This window comes from Terrapene carolina, unplaced genomic scaffold (assembly GCF_002925995.2).
Source record: "Terrapene carolina triunguis isolate 2854851 unplaced genomic scaffold, T_m_triunguis-2.0 Scaffold616, whole genome shotgun sequence".
In the NCBI taxonomy this organism is placed as follows: Eukaryota; Metazoa; Chordata; order Testudines; family Emydidae; genus Terrapene; species Terrapene triunguis.
This window is the reverse complement of record NW_020664967.1, coordinates 366320-387007: the sequence shown is the minus strand read 5'-3', so window position 1 is coordinate 387007 and position 20688 is coordinate 366320. Positions and strand designations below refer to the sequence as shown.

The 20688-nt window shown below is 56.1% G+C and overlaps 1 protein-coding gene across 1 annotated transcript in view; it reads left to right on the top strand.

Moving 5' to 3' along the window:
* The window catches only part of LOC112117474 (low-density lipoprotein receptor-related protein 1), a 126128-nt gene that overhangs the window by 35372 nt on the left and 70068 nt on the right, over positions 1–20688 (top strand). Inside the window, exons 6-8 of the mRNA XM_029913373.1 lie at positions 15291–15453; positions 18659–18881; positions 20116–20305. Of these exons, the coding sequence (XP_029769233.1) occupies positions 15291–15453; positions 18659–18881; positions 20116–20305 (576 nt within the window). The remainder of the gene's footprint in view (positions 1–15290; positions 15454–18658; positions 18882–20115; positions 20306–20688) is intronic.

Sequence of the window (20688 nt, the reverse complement as noted above, 5' to 3'; positions counted from 1 at the left end):
GCGGGGGCCCCTCTTGTAACCAGCTCATTAGGAGCGCTGGAGATGAAGCGTGTTTTTTCCGGGGGCTCAGATGAGGCCGCGGTCGGAGACTGGGGCCGTTGGAGGCTCTTGTCTGGCTCCAGCGACTTGGCGTCAGTCCAGTAGGAGATGTAGCCGGCGGGGCCGCGTGTGCCGTATCTTGGGCTAGCAAAGGAGCATGCTGGTGCCGAGAGCTTTCCTAGGGGCAGCATGCCCTGGAGGGGGCAGCTCGTGGGGAACCTTCCTAGGAGTGGTGGAAAGACTTGCCCGAGGTGCAGGGCCGGGACAGAGCACAGGGCTTCCCTTGCCACTCCCGAAGCGCTGCGAGCCCTGCGTGTGACAAACCTTCCCGGGCTGGGTTTAAAGGGCCCTGTGGCCACTTGACCGGCTCCCGGTCGTTGCTTGGCTTGAAATCTCTCCTGAGCCCACCCACGGTCCCGTAGCCGGCCGGCGAGGGAACACGGAGCAGCCATCTCCCGGAGCATGGGTGGGCTGTGGTCAGGGAGCGAGCAGATGCCGTACCTGGGGCAGGACATTTTCCCCTGCAGGAGAGATTTTTCTATTAAGGCAAAGCCCTTTGCAGGGCTTATCCGGATTTCCTCTCCGAAGTAACGTCTGAATTCCCTGCGCGGCAGAGCTGCGGCTTCCTGAGCACTGAGCCGGGGGAGCGGCTGCCACCCGGTCCTTCAAGGGTTAAAGTGGCAGGGGAAGGAGATTTTGTTGCCGTTTTTCCATTCCTAGGACCCAGGGTTCAACTTCCGACGGACCAGGCTCTGCAGCCTGGCAGGGCGCCAGCTGTCAAGGCCTGGTTAAATGGGCTGTATTAAGATTTTATCATGCAAAAAAAATAAAAATAAAAGGGCAGCAAAGTCTCAGGTTACATCAGAGCGTTGGCTTCACGAGGGGGCAGCGGGCTTGTTAGACAGCTGTCGGAAACCCACACGCGAGAGCCGCTGAACGCTCCGGCCTGCGCATTCCCATCCCGGCCTCCGCAGCGACTTGCAGCCCAGGCACGGGCGTGGGATTCCTTTTCGCGGTGATTGTGCACCCTGGCGAAAGGCGCCCGATTGACAGCCCGGGGACGGGGGTGGGGCCGGCCTGTCTTTATGCCCCAAGCCCAGGTACCTTCCAGAATGGCGATTTCCCACGCAGGTCCGAGGGGTGGTGCCGTGTGGGGCGAGCTGCTTTGCCAGGTGACTGAAGCTAATTATCTCGGTAATTGGATTCCTCTCCTGGCTGGGGCTGCGTGCTCTGCATCTTGTTGCATGTTGTATTTGAAAGGGGAGTAATATGTGTGTTTAGCCGTCTTTTATCCCTATCCCCATCCCTCTGTCTGTCCATTCCCATCTCTCTGTCCATCTGTCCTTTGTCTTTCTCACTGAACCGGCGAAGACACGTTAGAGCCAGAATTTAACCTGACTTCCGCCTGGCATAGCCCCGCTGGGCTCTCCCGGGCTCTCTCTCCCCACGACCGTCGTCGTGGCTTTCCCCTCGTAAGAAGACGGTCGGTAAAAGCCACCCTGGCAATCCCGACCCCGCTGCTCTCTCTCTCCGCCACAAGCGCCTGATTCTGTTGAACAGCCTTGCTGGGGGGTAAAACATGGTCTCATTGGCCCCTTGGCGCCCCCTTCCCCTGGTTTTCCTGCTGCAGCCCGTCTTGGGCCAGGAGGCATCGGCTGCGGTGGGAGGAGGTGGCCCGGGGCCTGGAGGCAGTGGGCATGGGTTACGGCGCTCAGTCGGGCTCTTTTGACGGCGCAAAAATCTGCAGCAGAGACTAGAACCCAGGTTGGCGGGGATGGCACCGGTATCGTCGGCCAGCCTTCCACTCCTTGGCCCAGAAGCCAGGTCGCTGGAGTCCCAGCCCATGAGATCAGTGATCCTCAACCTTTCTGATACCAGGGACCGGCTTGCTGCTGTCCGACACCGTGTCAGGGCGATCTGAGGGACCGGCGCCGGTCCATGGCCCGGTCGTTGAGTAACTGCACTAGGCCGCAGCGTCGGGGGCTATACGCGCTTTAAAAGAGTAATACGTGATGAGCCCATCAGTATCGCTCAGAAGCGGTTTTTCTTGGGCTGTCTGTGAAGAATTGATCGCACATGGAGGGTGCATCTGGTCCGTCTCTCTCTGTAGGGTCCCGGTTCTTAATTCCATCATCATCACAGTCCTGCTCGCAGATAAACAAAGCTTGGATGTGCTCCCATCTCCCAGGGCGGGCGATGCCTCTGCCCAGTTTTCTTGCAGCGCGGTGCGGGGGGGAGCAGTCCCCGAGCAGGCTGTGAAGAGAGACCTGATTGTTAACCCCACCAGAATCGTGGCTCAAAAGCAAAGGCCAGACGGGACCCTGGTGTCCTGCTGTACAATGCAGGCCCTGCATTTCCACCCCGGGTTCCCTGCCTGGAACCGGACGAGTCTAGAGCGTCTCTTGGAGAAAACCCTCCCCTTGAGGTGTAGCGCCTCCAAGCAATGGAGATCCCAGCTCCCCTCGGTCCAGCCACCCCACTGATCAATTACCGTGACTCTTTAAAATTTGTGCCTTTATTGCCACTGTGGAATTTTTCTGGCCTCAATTCCCAGTCAGCGGATCTTATTGTGCCTTCGTCTGCTAATTTCAAGAGCTCCCTGCGACTTTTCTCGGCAGCGATCGAGATCTTTAGAAAGGTTCCCACTCCATGTCCATCATAAGCCCCGTGTTCAGCAGATGTAAGTTGCAGGCTCAGTGCCCGAAATGGGGGCCAGGTTTTCAAATAGCTGGATTATTCCAAAGCGATCGGCCCCTAGCAGCCATCCATTGAGAACTGCTGGGGGCTTCGGGGAACTCTGCGCTTCGTTTGGAGGCCTTCGATTGTAAGCTCGTTGGGGGCTGAGATCAGTAAGTTTGTTCAGCTCCCAGCACGGCAGGGTCCTGGCTTCTAGGTGCTACTGGATTGCTGCTGAGAAATGGCAGCGGAAATTTGGGTCCCAGTACTCAATTTGTCCACCGCCTTCCCCCCCCGAATCCTGCCCCCATCACGGCCTGTTGGGAAACAGCCTTCGCAGGCCAGACAGGCCGTGACGCTTCTGTCTCTTAAGGGGCCGCTACAGAATCGCGGGATGGGGATCGCCAGTGCTAGCTTTAGGTGTACCCCATAAGTTGTGGCAGCTCGAGAAAGGTAGACGTAGTCCTGCCTCAGCATGGGGGGCTGGGCTAGCTGACCTCCTGAGGGCCCTTCCAGTCTCACGTTTCTGTGATCCTCTGATGGGCAGGACGCCCGACGTTTGTCTCCTGCATGTCCCGTTAACATACTTTTTAATTGAGGAAAATTGTCCCCTGGGGGCAATGTTTATCCATCAAGTATTTTGCCGCTACAGAGCATGTCTTGTTCTCAGTGGGGAGGGTGTGAGGAGGAGGGGGAGAGAAATTCCTTCAGATTATGGTATTATGTACATGTATCCAAGGGATCATTCCTTAAAAAAAAAAAAAGGAAACCAGTGTATTTGAGAGCGCCTGGGGACTGCATTCCTGAGACGCTTTCGTTCCCCTTTTGGGGGCGGTTTTGAACCAAAACATTTGCACTCGAGTCTGTTTTCCAAGTTTTTATTCCCTAGAAACTACTTTCCAATTGATTTTTTTTTTTTTTTAATGATTGCATTTGACCCTGCAGCGTGTGGCTTAGTTACAAAGCAGCACTGGATGGACCGTTCCATCCCTGCCCCCCAGCCCCGTTAGTTTCTCATCGGGCTCGGGTGGGTTTTGGTGGCTGTGGAAGAGTCGAATGACAAACCCAGGCAGGGGTGTCGACGCCAGCTGCTTGCTCTTGGTTAGAGTTTGGTACTTTTCTCCTCCTCGTGGCTGGTCCCTCCCGTGCAGCTGCCTTCAGCGGTGGATGAGTGAAATTCTGGCCCTCTTGACATCCAAACTCCCATTGCTTTCAGTGGAGCCAAGATTTCACCCAGGCACTACGGCCTCCCCCTGCCACAGTGTGCTGGCGCGGGTTGGGAGTCTTTTCCTCCCCAGAACATCTTTGACTTTTTGTTGAAAAACCAAACAGATGTCGGCTCCCGTGGGTGAGAAATCCTCTTGAAATCAGTTCAGAACGGTAAAGGCACTCCCCTGGGTAAGGGCTGGTGTGCACAGAAGGTGTAGCTTAACCAGGAACCGTTCGATCATCTCATCTGATCTCCTGTGTAATACAGGCTGGTGGATTTCCACCCGGGCCCTTCTGTGTTTAGCCCGGTAGCCAGTGACTCCAGTCCAACCAGCACATGAACCAGTTTAGCTCAAGCTGGTGATTTACCGAATGAAGCCAGACCAGTATCGGTGCAGTGAAAACGGCTTCGGCATTGGGCACTTGAGCCAGTGTAATGAAATCAGTGGGACATTTTCTACAAGAGAGAAACCTGGAGTACTTGGGCCCTTAGACAAGGAGTGTGGGTGGGTTGTCCGCTGTAGAACACAACTAAAATATAATGACATAATTCTGATTAAAAAAAAAAAAAAACATCCCTCCAGCCTCCAACTCATCTCAACAGCAGATCTGTGCCCCAGCTCCATCCTTCCTGCCAGGCCTCCGTGGACATTAATCGGCAGGAGCCAGTCGGACGTCTCGTAGGAGAGGATAGCACAGGGAGTGGTAATAACGGCACCTTCCCTGAGAGAAGCGTTGTTCTGACCTGGCACCCGTCCAACTCAAAATCCTTCCTGACCACTAGCAAGTGATCAGTGGATTGCCATGAAGCTTGTTTTCCTGCTGAATGAGTATTTTTCAGGGACCTCCGAGTCTATGCACATTAACCGCTCTTAACTGACTTCCCTTCCCAAAGGGCACCATGGTGCTTGTCCCATATCTCAGGGCTGTGAATTCCACAGATTTTATTGCAGCCGTTTCAAAGCTGTGTTGAAATCATTTGTTTTCCTTTTGGAAGATTAGTGCAGACTCACTTCCTTTCTATTTCAGGCCATGATTAATCTACGGCTGTGGAGCATCTGACTCTCATGTTCTCGTAAACCACTGACCTACTGAAGCCGAGAGCTAGATGAGTTTCTTTTCCCCAAGTTCATATTACTTGAGTTCCCCAGTGTGCTAGGCGCTGTACAAACGCAGAACAAAAAGACAGTCCCTGCACCAAAGAGTTTCCAATGGTAATTAGACAAGACACACTGAGGATGGGAGAAAGGAAGGGTTAGTGGGAAAACTGAAGCAGAGAGACATTAAATGACTGGCCCATGGTCACCCAGGACAGAAGGGAGAGGTTCTGACAATTGGGTCCTTATTACAAAGATCCCCTCGCTTGGAGTCTTCGCATCCGTATCCAAAACTGTTGCACTGCTGTGCACTGTTAAACAGCGGCCGTGTCGTGCCCCAGAGGGGGCTGCGTTTCAGAGGGAGATGTGGAGCGATTCTGGGAGAAGTTGACTGTAAAACACTTTGGGATCTGTTGGAAGGGAAAGATGCTGTTTCATGTACAGTGATTAATTTTTCTTTCTACTCGGAAATCTGTTTAGCTGAAAAATATCCAGCTTACGACAGGCTTTGCCCTAATAGGGGATGTATTTAAGGGGAGACAATGTGGCTTAGTGGACTGGGAATCAAGGAACCGGGGTTCTAGTCCCGGTTCTGGTACTGGCCTGCTGGGACCTTCGGACAAGCCCTGAAAAATGGGGTTAAAGTGAAGTGCCTTGAGATCGGTGGATGCAAAGCGCTAGATAAGAGCTAAGTGTTATTAATAAGCATGATCCTGCATATGGTGACGTCCGTGGCAAAGGATCAACCCCCAGTGGTTTGCTGAATCGGGGCCTTAATGCTGAAGTTACCCAGGGCTTCCTTTCAACCCTCCCGCTGGACAGCTGTGCAATAAAACCACCAGATTGCAACTCTTTTAAGGAAGAGACTTTTTAAACCATTGCTTGGCAGCACTATTTTAACAGGCTCCAAACCAGGAAAACATCTGCCCCAGACCCCGTACACAATTGCTGAATGAAATTGCCAGCTGCCAGCATTGAGCAATTGGTCTCTTGCACAATAAGATGGTTTTTGGTTTTTTTTTGGTGTTGCCCCAAAAAAAGGGAAAAAAATTGCAACATCCCCAAGGTACATCTGAGTTATGGAAAATGCTAGTAGTGGACACGAGTGACGCACGTTGTAAGCTGCTTTTTCAACATAACAAGTTTAGTTAGATTAGAAATCAGCTACATTGGCAAAATTAAAAGGCAATTCCTAGAAGCCAGCTCCTCTTCCAGGAATTCTTTAAAAAAAACAAAAAACCCAGCCCCTCGGACACACCATTCTTTGGCGCTTAGACCTACGTGTCGAAATTTGTTTTGTAAAAACCAAAATGTCAAAGCAAGGTGGAGAAATTGAGTCCAGATCTTTTTTCCTGGTGACCAAAGATGGGGAAATTTACCAGCTGGTAATTGTCCTCCAAGAGGATAGAACCGAAGAGGAAGGATGGGTTTGGAAAATGGGTTTGGTTCCTACCTCTGCTACAGATGCTGGGTGGGACCTTTTCTCTGTGCGTTCGTCCCCCCGCCAGAAACCAGAGGTAATAACCCCTCCTAGTTAAATTGCAAACTATTTGCCGCAGGGCCTGCCTGTCACTCTGGGTACCAACAGAATCTAACATAGTGGGGAACAGATTTAGATGCAGCTTCTAGGTGCTGTTGTGACCTTAATACACTGGGTTAAACCCTCTTCTTGAATCCCAGACTCTTCTCCCCGGGCTTTCGATTGGGATCCATTTGTACGTTGCCTCGATCCAGATGTTTGACGTCGCCACTTGTGCTGCTTTCATCCATCAAACCAAGGATGACTAAGACGTATCTGTTCCTCTGAGCGGGGCAAGCGTGTGGCTGTTCAGTCTTGTCTTTCCTTGCTTTGTAGATGAGAAGGGAGGCTTGCACTCAGGTTTGCAGGGATCAGGAGAAAGCGGATGGTGGTATGCCAGGGGAGATCAGAGATGAATGAGGTCCGATACATTCGGGACAACGTCTCCAGATGATAGGCGAGTTTTGTTACATTTCAGCTGAAATACAGTTAACCCAGCCTGAATCCAGACCCAGTAGACAGTGGGGTCCTGGTGGCTAATGAAAGACAAACAAGTGGCAGGTTTAAAGGTCCAGGTGGAGGCTCTCTAGATAATAGACACGGCTTTATCTGAAAATAGGGATCGATTTCCCAGGTGGAATTAAAAAAAAACCCCCAAAGAATCTGGACTTTGTCTGCTCGATATATCAAACAAAGATTGTGTTTATTTGTAGGTCCTATTCTTTGATTACTCTTTGTTTACTTAGGGTAGCAAGTTATTAAGTAACCCTATTTCCACAGCTTTGAGGACACTGATGGGGGCGGGGGGGGGGAAACGCTGTTTATCAGCGGATCTCAAAGTGCCGTACAAAGTATCAGTATCCCTGTTTACACACGGCAAAACTGAAGCCCAGAGAAGGGAAGTGACTTGCCCTGGGTCACGCCTCAGGCCAGCAGCAGAGGTGGGAATAGAATCCAGCTCTCCTGACTCCCCAGTTAAGTGATTTATCCTTTAGGCTACACTGTCCCCCCCCTCTGGCTCTGATCGTGCAGTTGCATCCCCTGGCGTAGAGACCCCAGAATCCATGGGTAGACAGAGACATGTTGCTCTGGGCTGTCACGGCAGGATTGGGCGTCCTTGAGGCATAGAACAAAAGACAGACAGCGGTGGGTGTTTTAAGTTAACTCTGTGCTCCCTGTGTTCTTGGGCCATTCAGACCCTGCTGCCCACCTAAGTTAGAGCAGCCCCAGGGGTCAGGGTGAGCAGAGGATACCCGAGAACGCCCAGAGCGCCCTGGCCACATCTCTGATCTGCCCCCTGTACGGCAGCAGAGCTCTCATTTCCACTCCACGCAGGGCAGGGGCTGTTTGCGGCCCTGTTGACAGCCTAGAGCGGGCCTAGGCCAACTCTACGCTAGACTTCTGCCAACACAACCATGTTGGCCGGGGTGCAAAGTGCAAATTTGCACCTTTGCCTGTGCAGCGTAGTTGGCTTGGGAGGGCTGGAATAATGTACCCCGCCCAAAGCCCAGTTTTGCCTGTAAAAGCTACGTCCACCCCTCGGCGCGGTTTGCTGGGTAGTGTGTCAGGACAGCTCTACCAGCCCAGCTTTGCAGGGATAGGCCTGGCCTCGGGGCGCCGGCCCCCTGATCGTTATGAGCAGCGTTTCCAAATTCTCCGTGCATGGAGGGCTGAAGAGAAGGGCTGGGCGAAGGGTTTTTAAAAACAATTTTACATGTCCAGTGTTTTCCCCCAAAGCCATGTGGTGAGTGGGGGCTGGAGGGAAGGAGGGGAAAGCTCTTTCCAAGCTAACATTAGTGGTTAAAAATAGACCTGGGTAAATTAGCTTCCAACAAAAGCCCGAAAGGAAATCTCAGTTTAGCTGAGGCTACACGAAAGAGCGGAATGTAAGAATAATAATGGTAAAAATCCGGATTCCGGCACGTGGGGGGAGGGGGAGAAAAGGAGCAGTTTGAAAAACAAAAGCCTTTGAGGAAGCGTAATGCTTTCCAGCTGCAAAAATACAGCCCGGGAGACGCTGGCCGGCCGGATCAACGCAGCCGCTCCCAGCCGCGAACGGCAAGAATGCCCAGGAATTCCGAACCAGCCGCAGCTTGAGGCCCGGGTTGCATTTGAGACCAGACTCCTTGCAGTTTGCAGGGCACGAGTCCTCTTTGCTCTTATATTATTCCCATAGTCGCTAAAGATGCCCCTATCTGGCCCCATGGTGCTAGGAGCTGTACGTGCCCAGAGAGAGAGAGAGAGAATTCCTGCCCAGAAGAGCTGACAGTTTAACTAGATGAGGGGTGGGAGAGGAACAGAGGGGAAGTGGCAGAGTTGGGAGCAGAATCCAGTTCTCTTCCCGCCAAGGCCGGCGCCATCCCAGCTTGGGCCAGGCCCGTGCCACGCGGGAGGTCAGACCAACTGATCAGAGACACGCCCCTGACTGTGGACGTAACCTGACTGATGGACGCGTCCTTTTCCGCCAGCCAGCGGGGCGTGGGGGGTTTCAGGCCAGGAAGAATCCCTGATGTCCTGTCCTCCCAAAGTTGCTGCAGGCAGGTTCCAGAAGATGGGGCGATAAACCTTCACGCGTCGTTCTTTGTAACGTGCATGTGTGGTTTTTCCTTCTTTCTCTCTCTCTCTCTGTCTGCACCGGTCCTGTGACTAGCCGGGGGCCAGAAAGCGCCCATTCTAAATCCCTGTGGTAGGCCCTTCCCCCCCAAAGCCGTGTGGGTGGGTCTCTTCCCCACCCCCTTCCCTTGGTCAGATGTTAATGAATCCGGGCTGGGGGGGATGGGAGGAATATGGTCGGCTGGAGGAAGGCAGCACCCCCCAGAGTCGGTGGGGTCACAGCTGACGAGGGAGGGGAGCGCGCCAGGGTCAAACGGGATGATTCAGCAGAACGGCGATATTAAAGTCAGGGTGCAACTCCTTAATTGTTCCCCTCCCCGGAAACCAGGAGCACCAAGTGATGCTGGCTTTTAGCAGAGAGCTAGTGGCCCTCCCAGGGCATGCCCCGAAGCAGGCAGAGCGGGGTCGGCCCGTGTCACCTCCCGGCGCAGCAGTGGGGGCGCATGCGTTGCTTGGGCCGTTCAGCCTTTCATCGCCTTCAGCGGGGGGATGAGGCTGCGGTGCCGGAAGCCAGTGGCTTGAAAGGGCGATGGCGGGCGAGAGTAGCCAGGGCCGGAGCCTGGCCTGACGCGCCTGTCGGGCGTTTTCTGGCAACGTCGCAGCTGTCGAGCAGTTTTTTTTGGTCTGAAGGGCGTCGTCCCAGGGCCGTGCGATGCGGTGCCCGGCGTCGGGCGAGACAGCCCCCCCGCCCCCAGAGACCTGGGAAGAGGGACCGTCTTACGGGGGGGCGTGGTGTGGCTTGCCCAAAGTCACCCGTGCTGCGGCAGAGAATTGACACCCCCGAAACAAGCCTGTCTCGTTCCCTGTCTCCCCCTCGTCCACCCATGTGTGTGTTGGGATCCAGCCACCGGCCGGTTAGGGCAGATTTTGTATCTCTGGGCCTTCATCCTCGCGGCAGCGGTTGTGTCCAGTGACACACGATGCGGCAGCCCCTGCCTGGCCCGGCTGCCTAATATCCTAACCCCGGCCCGGCCTGCATCTCCAGGAATGCCGCCCGCTCGTTGTCCCCGTGGGTCGGGTCGCTCCTGGCTTCTGTGAAGTGAGACCTTGTGGCCACCCTGTATGTTGAGGTGTTTTTTATGACACGGCTGCAGACTATAAAGGGTTAATAACGGATGTTGCCCGTTGCACCGAAAACGCCTTCTTCCGCTGATGCGTCTGGACCCCTTGGGTCTGCATCAGCCACTAACGAGTCGTTAAAAGGAGCCTGGATTTCCAGCGTGAGCAGGTCTTGCCGCCCCGGCAATGGGATCGGCGGGTGGGTGACCCCGCTGAAGGAGTGGGGGGCGCTGGCCGGCCCCGGCCTCGGCCTTGCTAGGTCTTCGCTCTGTACTCAACGTATAAAATCTGAAGGCCCCTCCTCGAATCCTGGTGTTTATATACAGGACCCAGCTACCTGCGGCCCGGGCCGGGTTCTGGTGGCTTCTAGAAGAGGAGAAAATGAGACCCCACTACAAGGTCTACAGACTATTTAAAGAGAGACCCCTCAATTCTGATATACTGCAGTGAGTCCCCCGCTCCGGCTGGAATCCAGCCAGCTGCCGGCAGGTCCCCGCTGCCTGGCCGCCGCTCAGAATACCGCGATTTACACGCGTGGGGATTCCGGCCGGGAAATCTCATGCCGCCGTTTGCCCAGCACCAGGGAGAGGTTTTTTTGCACGTTATTTGCAGTGAGTCGGGTTTCACGGTCAGCAAGCCCGGCTCGTATTCAAGGGCCGGGCATCCTAGGAGCGCGGCAAGAGGCCTGCTACAGCCAGAGCCTGCCCTGCCTACTTCGCAACTGGGTGGGGAGGGGAAGATGTTTCTTACGTCGTTGGAGCTGGATGGGTTCACGCAATGGGTGGGCGAGGGAACTTCCAAACGCAGGGTCCCTGGCATCCCGAGTGCCCACAGGCAGGGGCGCTCTTGAAAAACCTTATCTAGATGGTGAGGGTCTGTAAGGGGGAAGGGTAGATCGCTAGCCCAGACGGAGAGAGAAGTATTGATGGGTAGGTGGTGTTACCATCATGGGCCAGCTGTCCACAGCCCAAGGTGCTGTATAAACTCCAGGATCCCTACACCGAAGAGCTCACAATCGAGGGAGAAGGCAAGAGGAGGCAGGTGGAGATGGACCGACGGGCAGGGGAGCACAAAGGGACCAACGCTGGTGGCAGTGGCCTGTAGATAGATGGACGGGTACATATGGGGTAGAATGATAGACACAGATGTGGGGGTGTGTGGAGGAAGCTAGATGGATAGAGGGGATGGAGATGGGTAGACGGATGGATGGATGGATAGAAGTTCCTGTCAGATTATAAGTGGTGACCCTCATCAACAGGACTTACATTAGCAGAAAGAATTTCTTATCTATCTATCTATCTATCCCCATACACACCCATCTATCTATCTATCTCCATACACCCTATCTATCTATCTATCTATCTAATCGATGGTGACCGTCACTGTGGTATCTGAGCAACTCCACACTTGCCCCCAGTGTTTCAGCCAAGGTGGTTTCTATCCCCAATGTCCTCTTCAGCAGCTCTCGCGGTGAAGGCGTGCTCCTGGTTTGGCCCAAGAAGGCCGGGTTAACATGGACGTGCTGGCTGTCCTTTAACCATGTGAAAGCTGTGGGAACCGCCCTGGTTGCACGAGACAATAGGTGGATGCTGTTTTACTGATGGAGTTTTGTCCTTTGGCCCCCTCCCCTCCCTTGCTGCCTTGCTCTCCCCTCTTGGTACCTAAGCTGTCTCCTGGTCCTTTGCAGGTTGTGTTGAGTTTCTCCTCCCTTGGTGCTGGGCACAGTCGGCCTGTTTGGCCTTATCTGAGATTCGCTCAAGAACCATCCGCTCTGCAGCCGAGGCTGGGGCCAGAGAGGAAGTGGTTAGAAGCTCGGAGTCGATGCTTTGCCGTGATTTGTGTCAGTCTTGGCACTGTCTTTGTGACTGGAGTAAAAATCTTGCTACCGGCCACCAAAAACATTTCCAGAGCCTTTTCCCCTCCTTCCTAGCGGTGGGTTGTGTCAATTGACCCTCACCCCTGGCTGGTTTCTGTTTGGATTACAGACCCATGGGCGCTATCCAAGGGGGCGGCGGGGCGACTGATTAATTCGGCCCTCACTGGGCCATCTCTGGCTTAAGTGTCTGTAAATGTAACTTTTGCATCTGTCTGTTTTTTTTGTTTGTTTTTTAATGAGATTTGCAGCCTTCCTGACACACTGCTGGGAGTTGAACAAAGCAGTTACTCACCTTGGAGATGTTTCATGTTAAGAAAGGAAAGAAACAGGCTACAGAGGGTCTAAGAAACACCCGAGTAGTAAAGTCCCTGCCCCGAAGAGCTCACCATCTCAGTAGACAAGACAGAGGAAGGCCAGATGAAGGGGCTGGGATCCGGGACTTCAGGGTTCTTTTCGCTCTCCCCCTCCCAGAGATAGGATCAAACCTCAAAAGTTGTCACACTCAGCCCCTTCCTCTGACAGCTTGGACAGGACACCTGGGTTTTCTTTCATGCTTTAAGAGGGGAGGGGAGTCTAGTGGTTGGAGTGTAGGGAAGGCGGGGAGCCTGGACTCTTGGGGTCGCTTCCCAGCTTTGGGAGGGGAATGGTGTCTAGTGGTTAGATCAGCGAGCGACTAGGAATCAGTTCAGAGCTGGGATAGAACCCAGGTGTCCTGACTCCCAGCCCAGTATCCTAAACCCCCGCCCCCCGCAAAGAAAAAGAACGAGGGTTGTCAAACGAAGACATTTCTCTGCACCAGGTGGCCCTGGCCCCCTAAGCCAGCTCCACAGAACGCTGGCCTGTTCACAGGGGAGGAATGTGGGGGCATTGAGTTTATCCGATTTAAGGGGCTTTCTTTTTTTTAATCAGCTCCTTAAACCCGGCGTGCCGGGTTCCGACTCTCACCTGCATAGGCTCCTCGGGCGGATTAACGCCGCACGGTTCCCCTCCGCCTTGCCTTGCCTGTGGGAGCCCGGGCACGCTTCCGGCCGCACAGCGCTTCCCCCCCCGAGCCCCGGCTTTGTGCTGCGGTGAATGCGGCCCTCGCTGGACGATCGCACCCCGGCTGCGGCTTTTAGAGCCAATTCTCCCATCTCCCCTCGGTGCAGCGCTGTCCTGCCTGTGACCTTGAAAGCCATTGGAAAGCTCCTTTTCACGGGCCTATATCACAGCCGCGCTCCTTTGTCTGCCGCGTGTGGGGCTTTGAACCATAGAGTCGGAGAAATGCAGGGACCTCGAGAGGTCGTCCAGTCCAGCCCCCTGCGCTGAGGCAGGGCCCAGTCAATCTCAACCAGTCCTGGCAGGAGTTTGTCCAACCTGTTACAGTTAATCCCCAGCCCCGTTCGAACAGCCCTGAACGGATCTGAAGCCTGTTCTCAGGCCCCCCTCGGGCTTCCTTTCTCAAGACAAAACCTGCGCAGGGATTTTAACCTTCCCGCACAGCTCCGGGGTTCAAACCCTTTGATCATTTTTGTCGCTCTCCTCTGCACCCTCAAATTTATCCACCTCGCTCGTAACAGTCGGGCCCAGAACCAGACCCAGACTCCAGCCGAGGCCTCCCCAGGGCCGAGTCGAGTGGGACAGTTACCGCCCGGGTCTGTCGCACGAGGCTCCCGTTCACGCACCCCGGGATGACACGAGCCTTTTTCACAACCGCTTCGCACGGCTGACTCGTGTTCGATTTGTGAGCCGCTCTGCCCCCCGGCTCCTTCGCAGCAGTGCCACCCCCTCGCCACTTCTCTAATGTGTCAAGGTCATTTTGAATCTAATCCTGTCCTCCAGAGTGCTGGCAACCCCTCCCAGCGGGAATCGCCCGCTGTAGCAACGTGGACACTTGGAGGGCTATGGAGCAGTCACCCCCGCAGCAAACTCTCTCTGCAACCTCCTGGAGAGGGGGGAGATCGGCGAGGGGATGGGAAAACCCCGGCTGGTGGGGGATGACAGGGGGCATTACAGGATGTGTTCCAGGAGCTGACTGTATGTGCTGTCGGTGCACAGCAGGGGTAGGCCCGGAGGTTCGGGTTGGCCGCGTGGTTTAGGGGCGACAACGCTGGCCTGGGAATGAGGCGGCCCAGCTCTGCGGGGTGACCTTGGACAAGCTGCTTCCCCTCTCCGTGCCTCAGTTTCCCCTCCCAGCCTTTGTGTATTTCGCATGCAGGTTCTCCAGGGCAGGGCCCCTTGCTCGCCATGTGTGGATCCAGCGCCTAGCCCGGCCTGGGCCTCTGGCCGCTGCAGTAATCACCCTGCCCACGGAAAGGGCCAGGCATGCACTGGCACAGCAACACTCGCGTGTGAACCCTTCGGATTTAGAAACACCCTCAGAATGAGCCGGAGCTGGGGAGAGGCATGGGCTGCCGCGGGGTTCGGACAGGGCCAGCGCCTGACAGCTGCCGTTGTTCTGGACGGTGCGGGAAGAGGAGTCCTGTTTTCCGCGGCTCTCCCCTCCTCTCTCGCCGGCAGGGGGAGGGCGTGGGACATGCAGCGGCGTGTGTGTGTTGGATGTCGCCCGTCGCTGGGGTGTGCTGGGGTTGGAAACCCCTCTCCCACTAACCCTGGGACGTGCCCCAGCAGCGGTCAGACCCGAAGCCAGGAGGGGCAGCGTGGAATTGGGAGCTGCCTGGCTTACACAGAGCTGGGGGCTGGGGGGTGTTTCCAAAGGGGATTAGGGCCTGTGGGAGTTGGGGCCTGACTCCCTTAGGTGGCTTAGAGATTCCCAGCTGAAATGTCCAGTGGGGCGTGAGCCATAAGAATGGGGTGACCTTCCTCTCTAGGCGTCTCTGCTGTACCTTCTCCTTGTTGTTTCTCTTCTCTCCCTGTTCTGTTCCCTGCCCCTTCCCCCCCCCCCCATTCCATTTCCTCTGTTTCTCTGAGTCTTCCCCAGTCGTCCAGGCTGGGCCCCAGCTAGAGGATGAAAGCAGGAGGCTGGTCCCTCTGCTGAGCCAGCCAAGGAAGGGGCCAGGCAGTGCCAGCCTCGGGGTGTGATTTCCCACAGAGCCCAGACCCAGATTTCTGAGGGCTCAGCGCCCATGGCAGGGGCCCGAGCTCCGCTCCCATGGGGGCTGCGAAATCACAGAACGGCTCAGCTCCCAGCGGTTGTGATTTCCCAGCGCGCCCGGCTCCCCAACGCTCGCCGTCCGCCTAACTCGCCTTTGTCCCGCCCTAGACGTAGAGCAGATGGCCATCGACTGGCTCACTGGCAACTTCTACTTTGTGGACGACATCGACGACCGGATCTTCGTCTGCAACAGGAACGGGGACACCTGCGTCACACTGCTCGACCTGGAGCTGTACAACCCCAAGGGCATCGCGCTGGACCCGGCCATGGGGTAAGAGGGGGGGAGGAAAGGCCGGCTGAGCCGAGGTACCTGACCTGTGACCGTAACAAACCAATAGGAAACCATGGCGCTGCCCTTTGGTCAGTCCAGCCAGGGGGCCTGGCTCCCCCAGATGGGTAACCTCCTCTGTGTCTGCCTGGTCCTTCCCGGTGTATTTCCCGTCAGCCCCAGCTGAGATCGGGGCCTGGCTGTGCCGGGCGTGGCGCAGACGCAGGGCGAGCGATGGTCACGCTAGCAAGGGGCTGCACGGCCGCAGGGCTCACTCTTCCCGTTTCACAGACGGGGAGGCAGGCCTGGGGAAGACAAGAGACTGGCCCCAGGTCGCCCGGCGAGTCCGCGGCAAAGCTGGGAACTCAAACCTGATCTCAGTCCAGTGCCGGAACCCCCAAGGCCTGGGAATATCAGCAAAACCCACCTGGTGTTTTTATTGCTCTGTTCTATACCCAGGGTCCTTTAAACCAGTGGTTCTCAACCAGGGGCCCGGGGCCCCCTGGGGTCCACGAGCAGGTTCCAGGGGGTCCGCCAAGCACGGCCGGTGTTAGACTCGCTAGGGCCCAGGGCAGAAAGCCAAAGCCCCGCTGTGCAGGACTGTAGCCCAGGACCCCGAGCACACTGCCTGGGGCTGAAGCCAAAGCCTGAGCAACTTCGCTTTGGGGGGGCCTCCTGTGGCGTGGGGCCCTGGGCTGTTGCCCTGCTTACTACCCCTTAACACCGGCCCTGGCTTTTATATGCAGAAACCCAGATGTGGCACAGCTGGGCTGTGGAGATTTTGTAGCATGTTGAGGAGGCCTCAGAAAGAAAAAGGTTGAGAACCCCTGCTTTAAACGACCATCGGAGACGGAGACTTGTGACCCCTCCCCGTTCTCTGTCCTGGGGCGGTGCACCTTGGGGCTGATCTTGATTTGAGCCCTGGCAAACTCAACTCATTTTAACCCCCCGGCAAGGGCTAAAGTTCCTCATCAGTGAGGCTGCTTCCCGGTCGGGCCGGGACATTTTCTGCTGGCAGCTCAGTTCTTACCCCTGTCGTGCATGCAAGCCGCTGACCCACGCGGTACGGAGCTGCCACTGTCAGCGGGATTGCACTGTCTCCGTAACAGTTTTCAGGAACTAAGATGTGTCATATCCCCAGTGGAGGGTGAATGTCTCTCTCTCCACGTAGCTTTACATCCTGTGTTCGATTCAGGTAACGGCCCTCTGAGCAGCTGCCTTTTGGGAAATCGTGTGCGCCGGGGAGCTGGTCTGGTGACGCTGAGTCATCAGCCAGGCCGGCCGCGTGCTTGGTAGCTGCAGAAAAAAACGAGAGCAGGAGTGGAAGGCGTTGCTGTGGGCAGAACTGGAAGTGTGTGTGAAATCAGGCCAGGTGGCGTGTGAGTGTGTGCGTGTGCGTGCATGTGTAATCCTGCCATGTACTCTGTGCACACGCGTGTGAACCCCAGCCACGTGCATTCCCCGGCGGTCTCATCTTGACCAAACAAAATATCGGCTACAAAGGAGGCTTGTTTTTCTCAGCACTTTTTCATCTCCAGGCTTTTCGAGTCAGGCCTTGTTTAGAGGAGGAGACGCGGCCGGGGTGCAGGTGGGCTCAGCTAATGCAAGCTAGCGAGGCCTGGCCTCCAGCTGGTGGGTGACTTGCCCCCCTGCGGATGCAGAGTCGCACTCCTCAGTGGACTTGCTGTCCTGGTTGGCTGAGGCTGCAGAGACTGAAGGTCACGTCTGCGTGTAAATGCAGACTCTCTCCTGGGAAGCGGTGACTCTGAAACAGAGTTGGGGGGGTGGGGGGGGGGCGGAGGGATTGGAGAATCAGCTGCTGCTCTAAGACCTAACGCCATCCTGGGCTGCATAGCCTGGGGGATCTCAGGACTGGAGACCTGCTCTAGGAATTGTTTTGGGGGCGTTCTTTGGCCTGTACTATGCACAATCGTCCCTCCTGGTCTTGGAATCGATGCATTTTGGGATGCAGGGTTCTGGCCACCCAGGGGGCAGAATGAGCTGGGGCCGGACACAGCTCCTGGCCGGCTCTTGTTGCCACGTTATAAAACCATGGAAACGTCTGGCTGGACAGGACCTCGCGAGGTCATCTAGTCCAGCCCCCCCGTGCTGAGGCTGGACCGAATATCCCTCCGCGACGTTTAAAGAACAGCTGTTCAATGCAATCTCCTTGCGCCTCCGGAAGAGCAAGGCACCCCAGAGCTGCTCAAATCCCGCTACCCTCCGAGTGCGCTCGGGAAAGTGCTGGGGTTTAGCTAACGCAAGCTAGTTACGCCTGGCCTAAGCGCCCCGTTTTTCTTGCTCACGCCAAGAGCTCTGTGCAAGTCGTCCTTGTAGGCTTGTGTCTTTCTCCGCGCAGCGGCCTGTCTGACGCACACGGCGTGTTTGTAAAATGGTTTTAGCTCACACAGTTTGACCAAGAGAGATAAGGGAGGGGAGGGGATATATTTGGTTGGACCAGCGTCTGCTGGTGGGAGAGACAAGCTTTCCGTGTCACTCCAAAGCTGGTCTCTCTCATGGGCGGAATTTGCTCCAATAAAAGATATGACCTCACCCACCGTGTCTCTCCAATATCCTGGGACCAGCACGGCCACAGCAGCACCGCCGACAGTGCGTTGAAGAACTCCAGTGTAGACAGCACGTGGACAGTCGGTAGCTGGTCCCGGGGCCTGAACGCTGTCGGCTGACCTCAGCGAGCGTTGTGTCTCGCTCAACGGGGTCAGCTTCTGTGGGGTTGTCGCCGGGATCCTACTCCGGTTCCGCTGCAGCTGGGCCTGGCTTCCCGGCGCTGCAGGGAGAATGCGTCGGCACAGCCGGGCTCCAGCCGCGGCGCTGCCTCTGGGACTGAGTGGCTGGGAGCTGCGCTGGCTGCCCGGCCTACGGCTGGAAGCCGCGCCCTGCGTGTCTTACAAGCCCATCGGCCGCCTGCCTGAGGCGGGTGACCTCGCAGTCCTGGGACCTCCAGCTAAGTCCTTCAGCCGGCAACGCGGCTGCGTCTGGGTACAGGGACCCCAGCTGGTAAGTTCCTTACCCGTGGCTAGGTCCTGAGTTTTCCTTCCTCCTGCAAGCAGGCTAATAAACGCTTTTGTAATCGCAGCAAGTGGTGCGTGGGTGTGTGCGTGCATGCGTGGGTGTGGACCTGAGTGCACGTGGAGATTCTCACCCCCATCCTCTGAGCTCTCATGTCCCCCCTTAACTCCACCCACAGAAAAGTCTTCTTCACCGACTACGGGCAGATCCCCAAGGTGGAGCGCTGCGACATGGATGGGCAGAACCGCACCAAGCTGGTGGATAGCAAGATCGTCTTCCCCCATGGCATCACCCTGGACCTGGTCAGCCGGCTGGTGTACTGGGCCGACGCCTACCTGGACTACATCGAGGTGGTGGACTACGAGGGGAAGAACCGGCACACCATCATCCAGGGCATCTTGGTGAGCGAGCGCCAGCCAGAGAGGGGTCCCCAGAGATCAGAGCTGTGCATATGATCCCTGTTATTTATTAGGTGCATTGCCTCAGAGCCCCAGCCCTGTGCCGGGCGCTGTACAAAAGGCTTACCCCGGCTCTTGCTTCCTTTCGATACCCCCGCTGGCCTGGTCTAGGGTCTTGTCTAGACGCAGGCGTTTCAGCAGCGCAGCCCGCTCCTAAACAGACCCCTGCAGTGACAAAGCAGGTTTTGGCTTCTGGCCCCGGGGGTCGTGTGCCGGCACAGTGGCACCGGATTCATTTAACAAAGCGATTTTGAAACCCCTGGTGCACACGGCTGTGTGGACTCTCTGGTTCTGGTTTAAGTCAAGTGTAGCCGAAGTCGAGCAGGAGCAGCTTTAAGCTAAATAGAAGTGAGCCGCTCTTAAACCCAGCAGCCGTGTCTAGATGGGGATTTGCAGGTGTGTTAGAAGATGGTAGCGAACAAGAGTTGTAGGCCAGGAAGTCTAGGCGGTAATGCCTGCGATGCTGGCTGGGTTAATACCCCCGCTCCCCGGACACACGGTTGTAGTGCATGTTACCCGGCACCTTCTAACAGCATTTCTAGTGTAGCAACTAGTGAGACCTCGGTGAGGCCTCGGTGTGACGCCGAGGCACCGTAACAGGTCCTTAACGGGCGTGGAACCGTAACCGACCGGCCTTGTCTGTGCTCGCTGCTCAGTCGAGCCGACTGGGAATTTTCCCACTAAGCAGTTTTTCATCAGAAAAGACCAGTTAGAACAAACAGAAACTGTTTGCGGGAACGTGGCAGGTCCAGGGAATCTCCCAATTGGAAACGTTTTTTGGGGAAAAACAAAGTTTCCAAACTGGCCAAACATTTTCAAAACAAAGGGTCAAACACTTGTTTCGTTTAGCAATTTGAGTTAATTTCTACAAAAGAAACAAGAGGAGTTTGGTTTTTTTTTAAATCTGGGAAATTCTCGCGGGATGGGAAAACCATTTCCCACCCAGTTCTGGTGCTGAGTGGGGTCCGACACGCGCATGGATCAACCCGCTGGCTCCGCCTGCCTCCTTTCCCTAGTCTGGTCAGGGCAGATTTGCATGGTTTCCCATCGCGCCCCGGAGGCCGCTGCGTTAAGCGCCACCCCCTGCACTAGTGCTCAGAGGGCGCAAGAGGTGGGGATCCCAAGCTCCGCTCCTGAGGCTGTCTGCTCACGCTCGCCCCGGTGCGGTGCCTTTCAGATCGAGCATCTCTACGGCCTGACCGTCTTCGAGAACTACCTCTACGCCACCAACTCGGACAACGCCAACGCCCAGCAGAAAACCAGCGTCATCCGGGTCAACCGCTTCAACAGCACCGAGTACCAGGTGGTCACCAGGGTGGACAAAGGGGGAGCCCTGCATATCTACCACCAGCGACGGCAGCCCACAGGTAAGGGGCTGGCGTGCGGGAACGAGCCCCTCCCTCACCTGTCGGGGCTTGGGAGCCTCGGAAGTGATTGAAGTGCCCAGCGAAGGTGCAGGGCTTGTCAGTTCTCCTGGTGGGCTGGGACGGGACAATGCGGTGTCTGGCTTCGGGCTGCCCCGGGGCCTGGCTTATTTGTTTGAGCAAAGTGTTCCCCGTGCCTGAAAGCCCAACGGGAAAAGGAGCGTGATTGTTCCAGGAAAGCAGAGGGGCATAGGCTCGAAATTAGACGTGATTCACAAGGACGTAGGAGCCGACTCCTGCGCCTCATCTAGTGCTGTATCCCACCATGTGGGGACAGACACACCGGTCCATCCAGTCCTGTAGCCTGCCCATGCAGGGTCAGACCC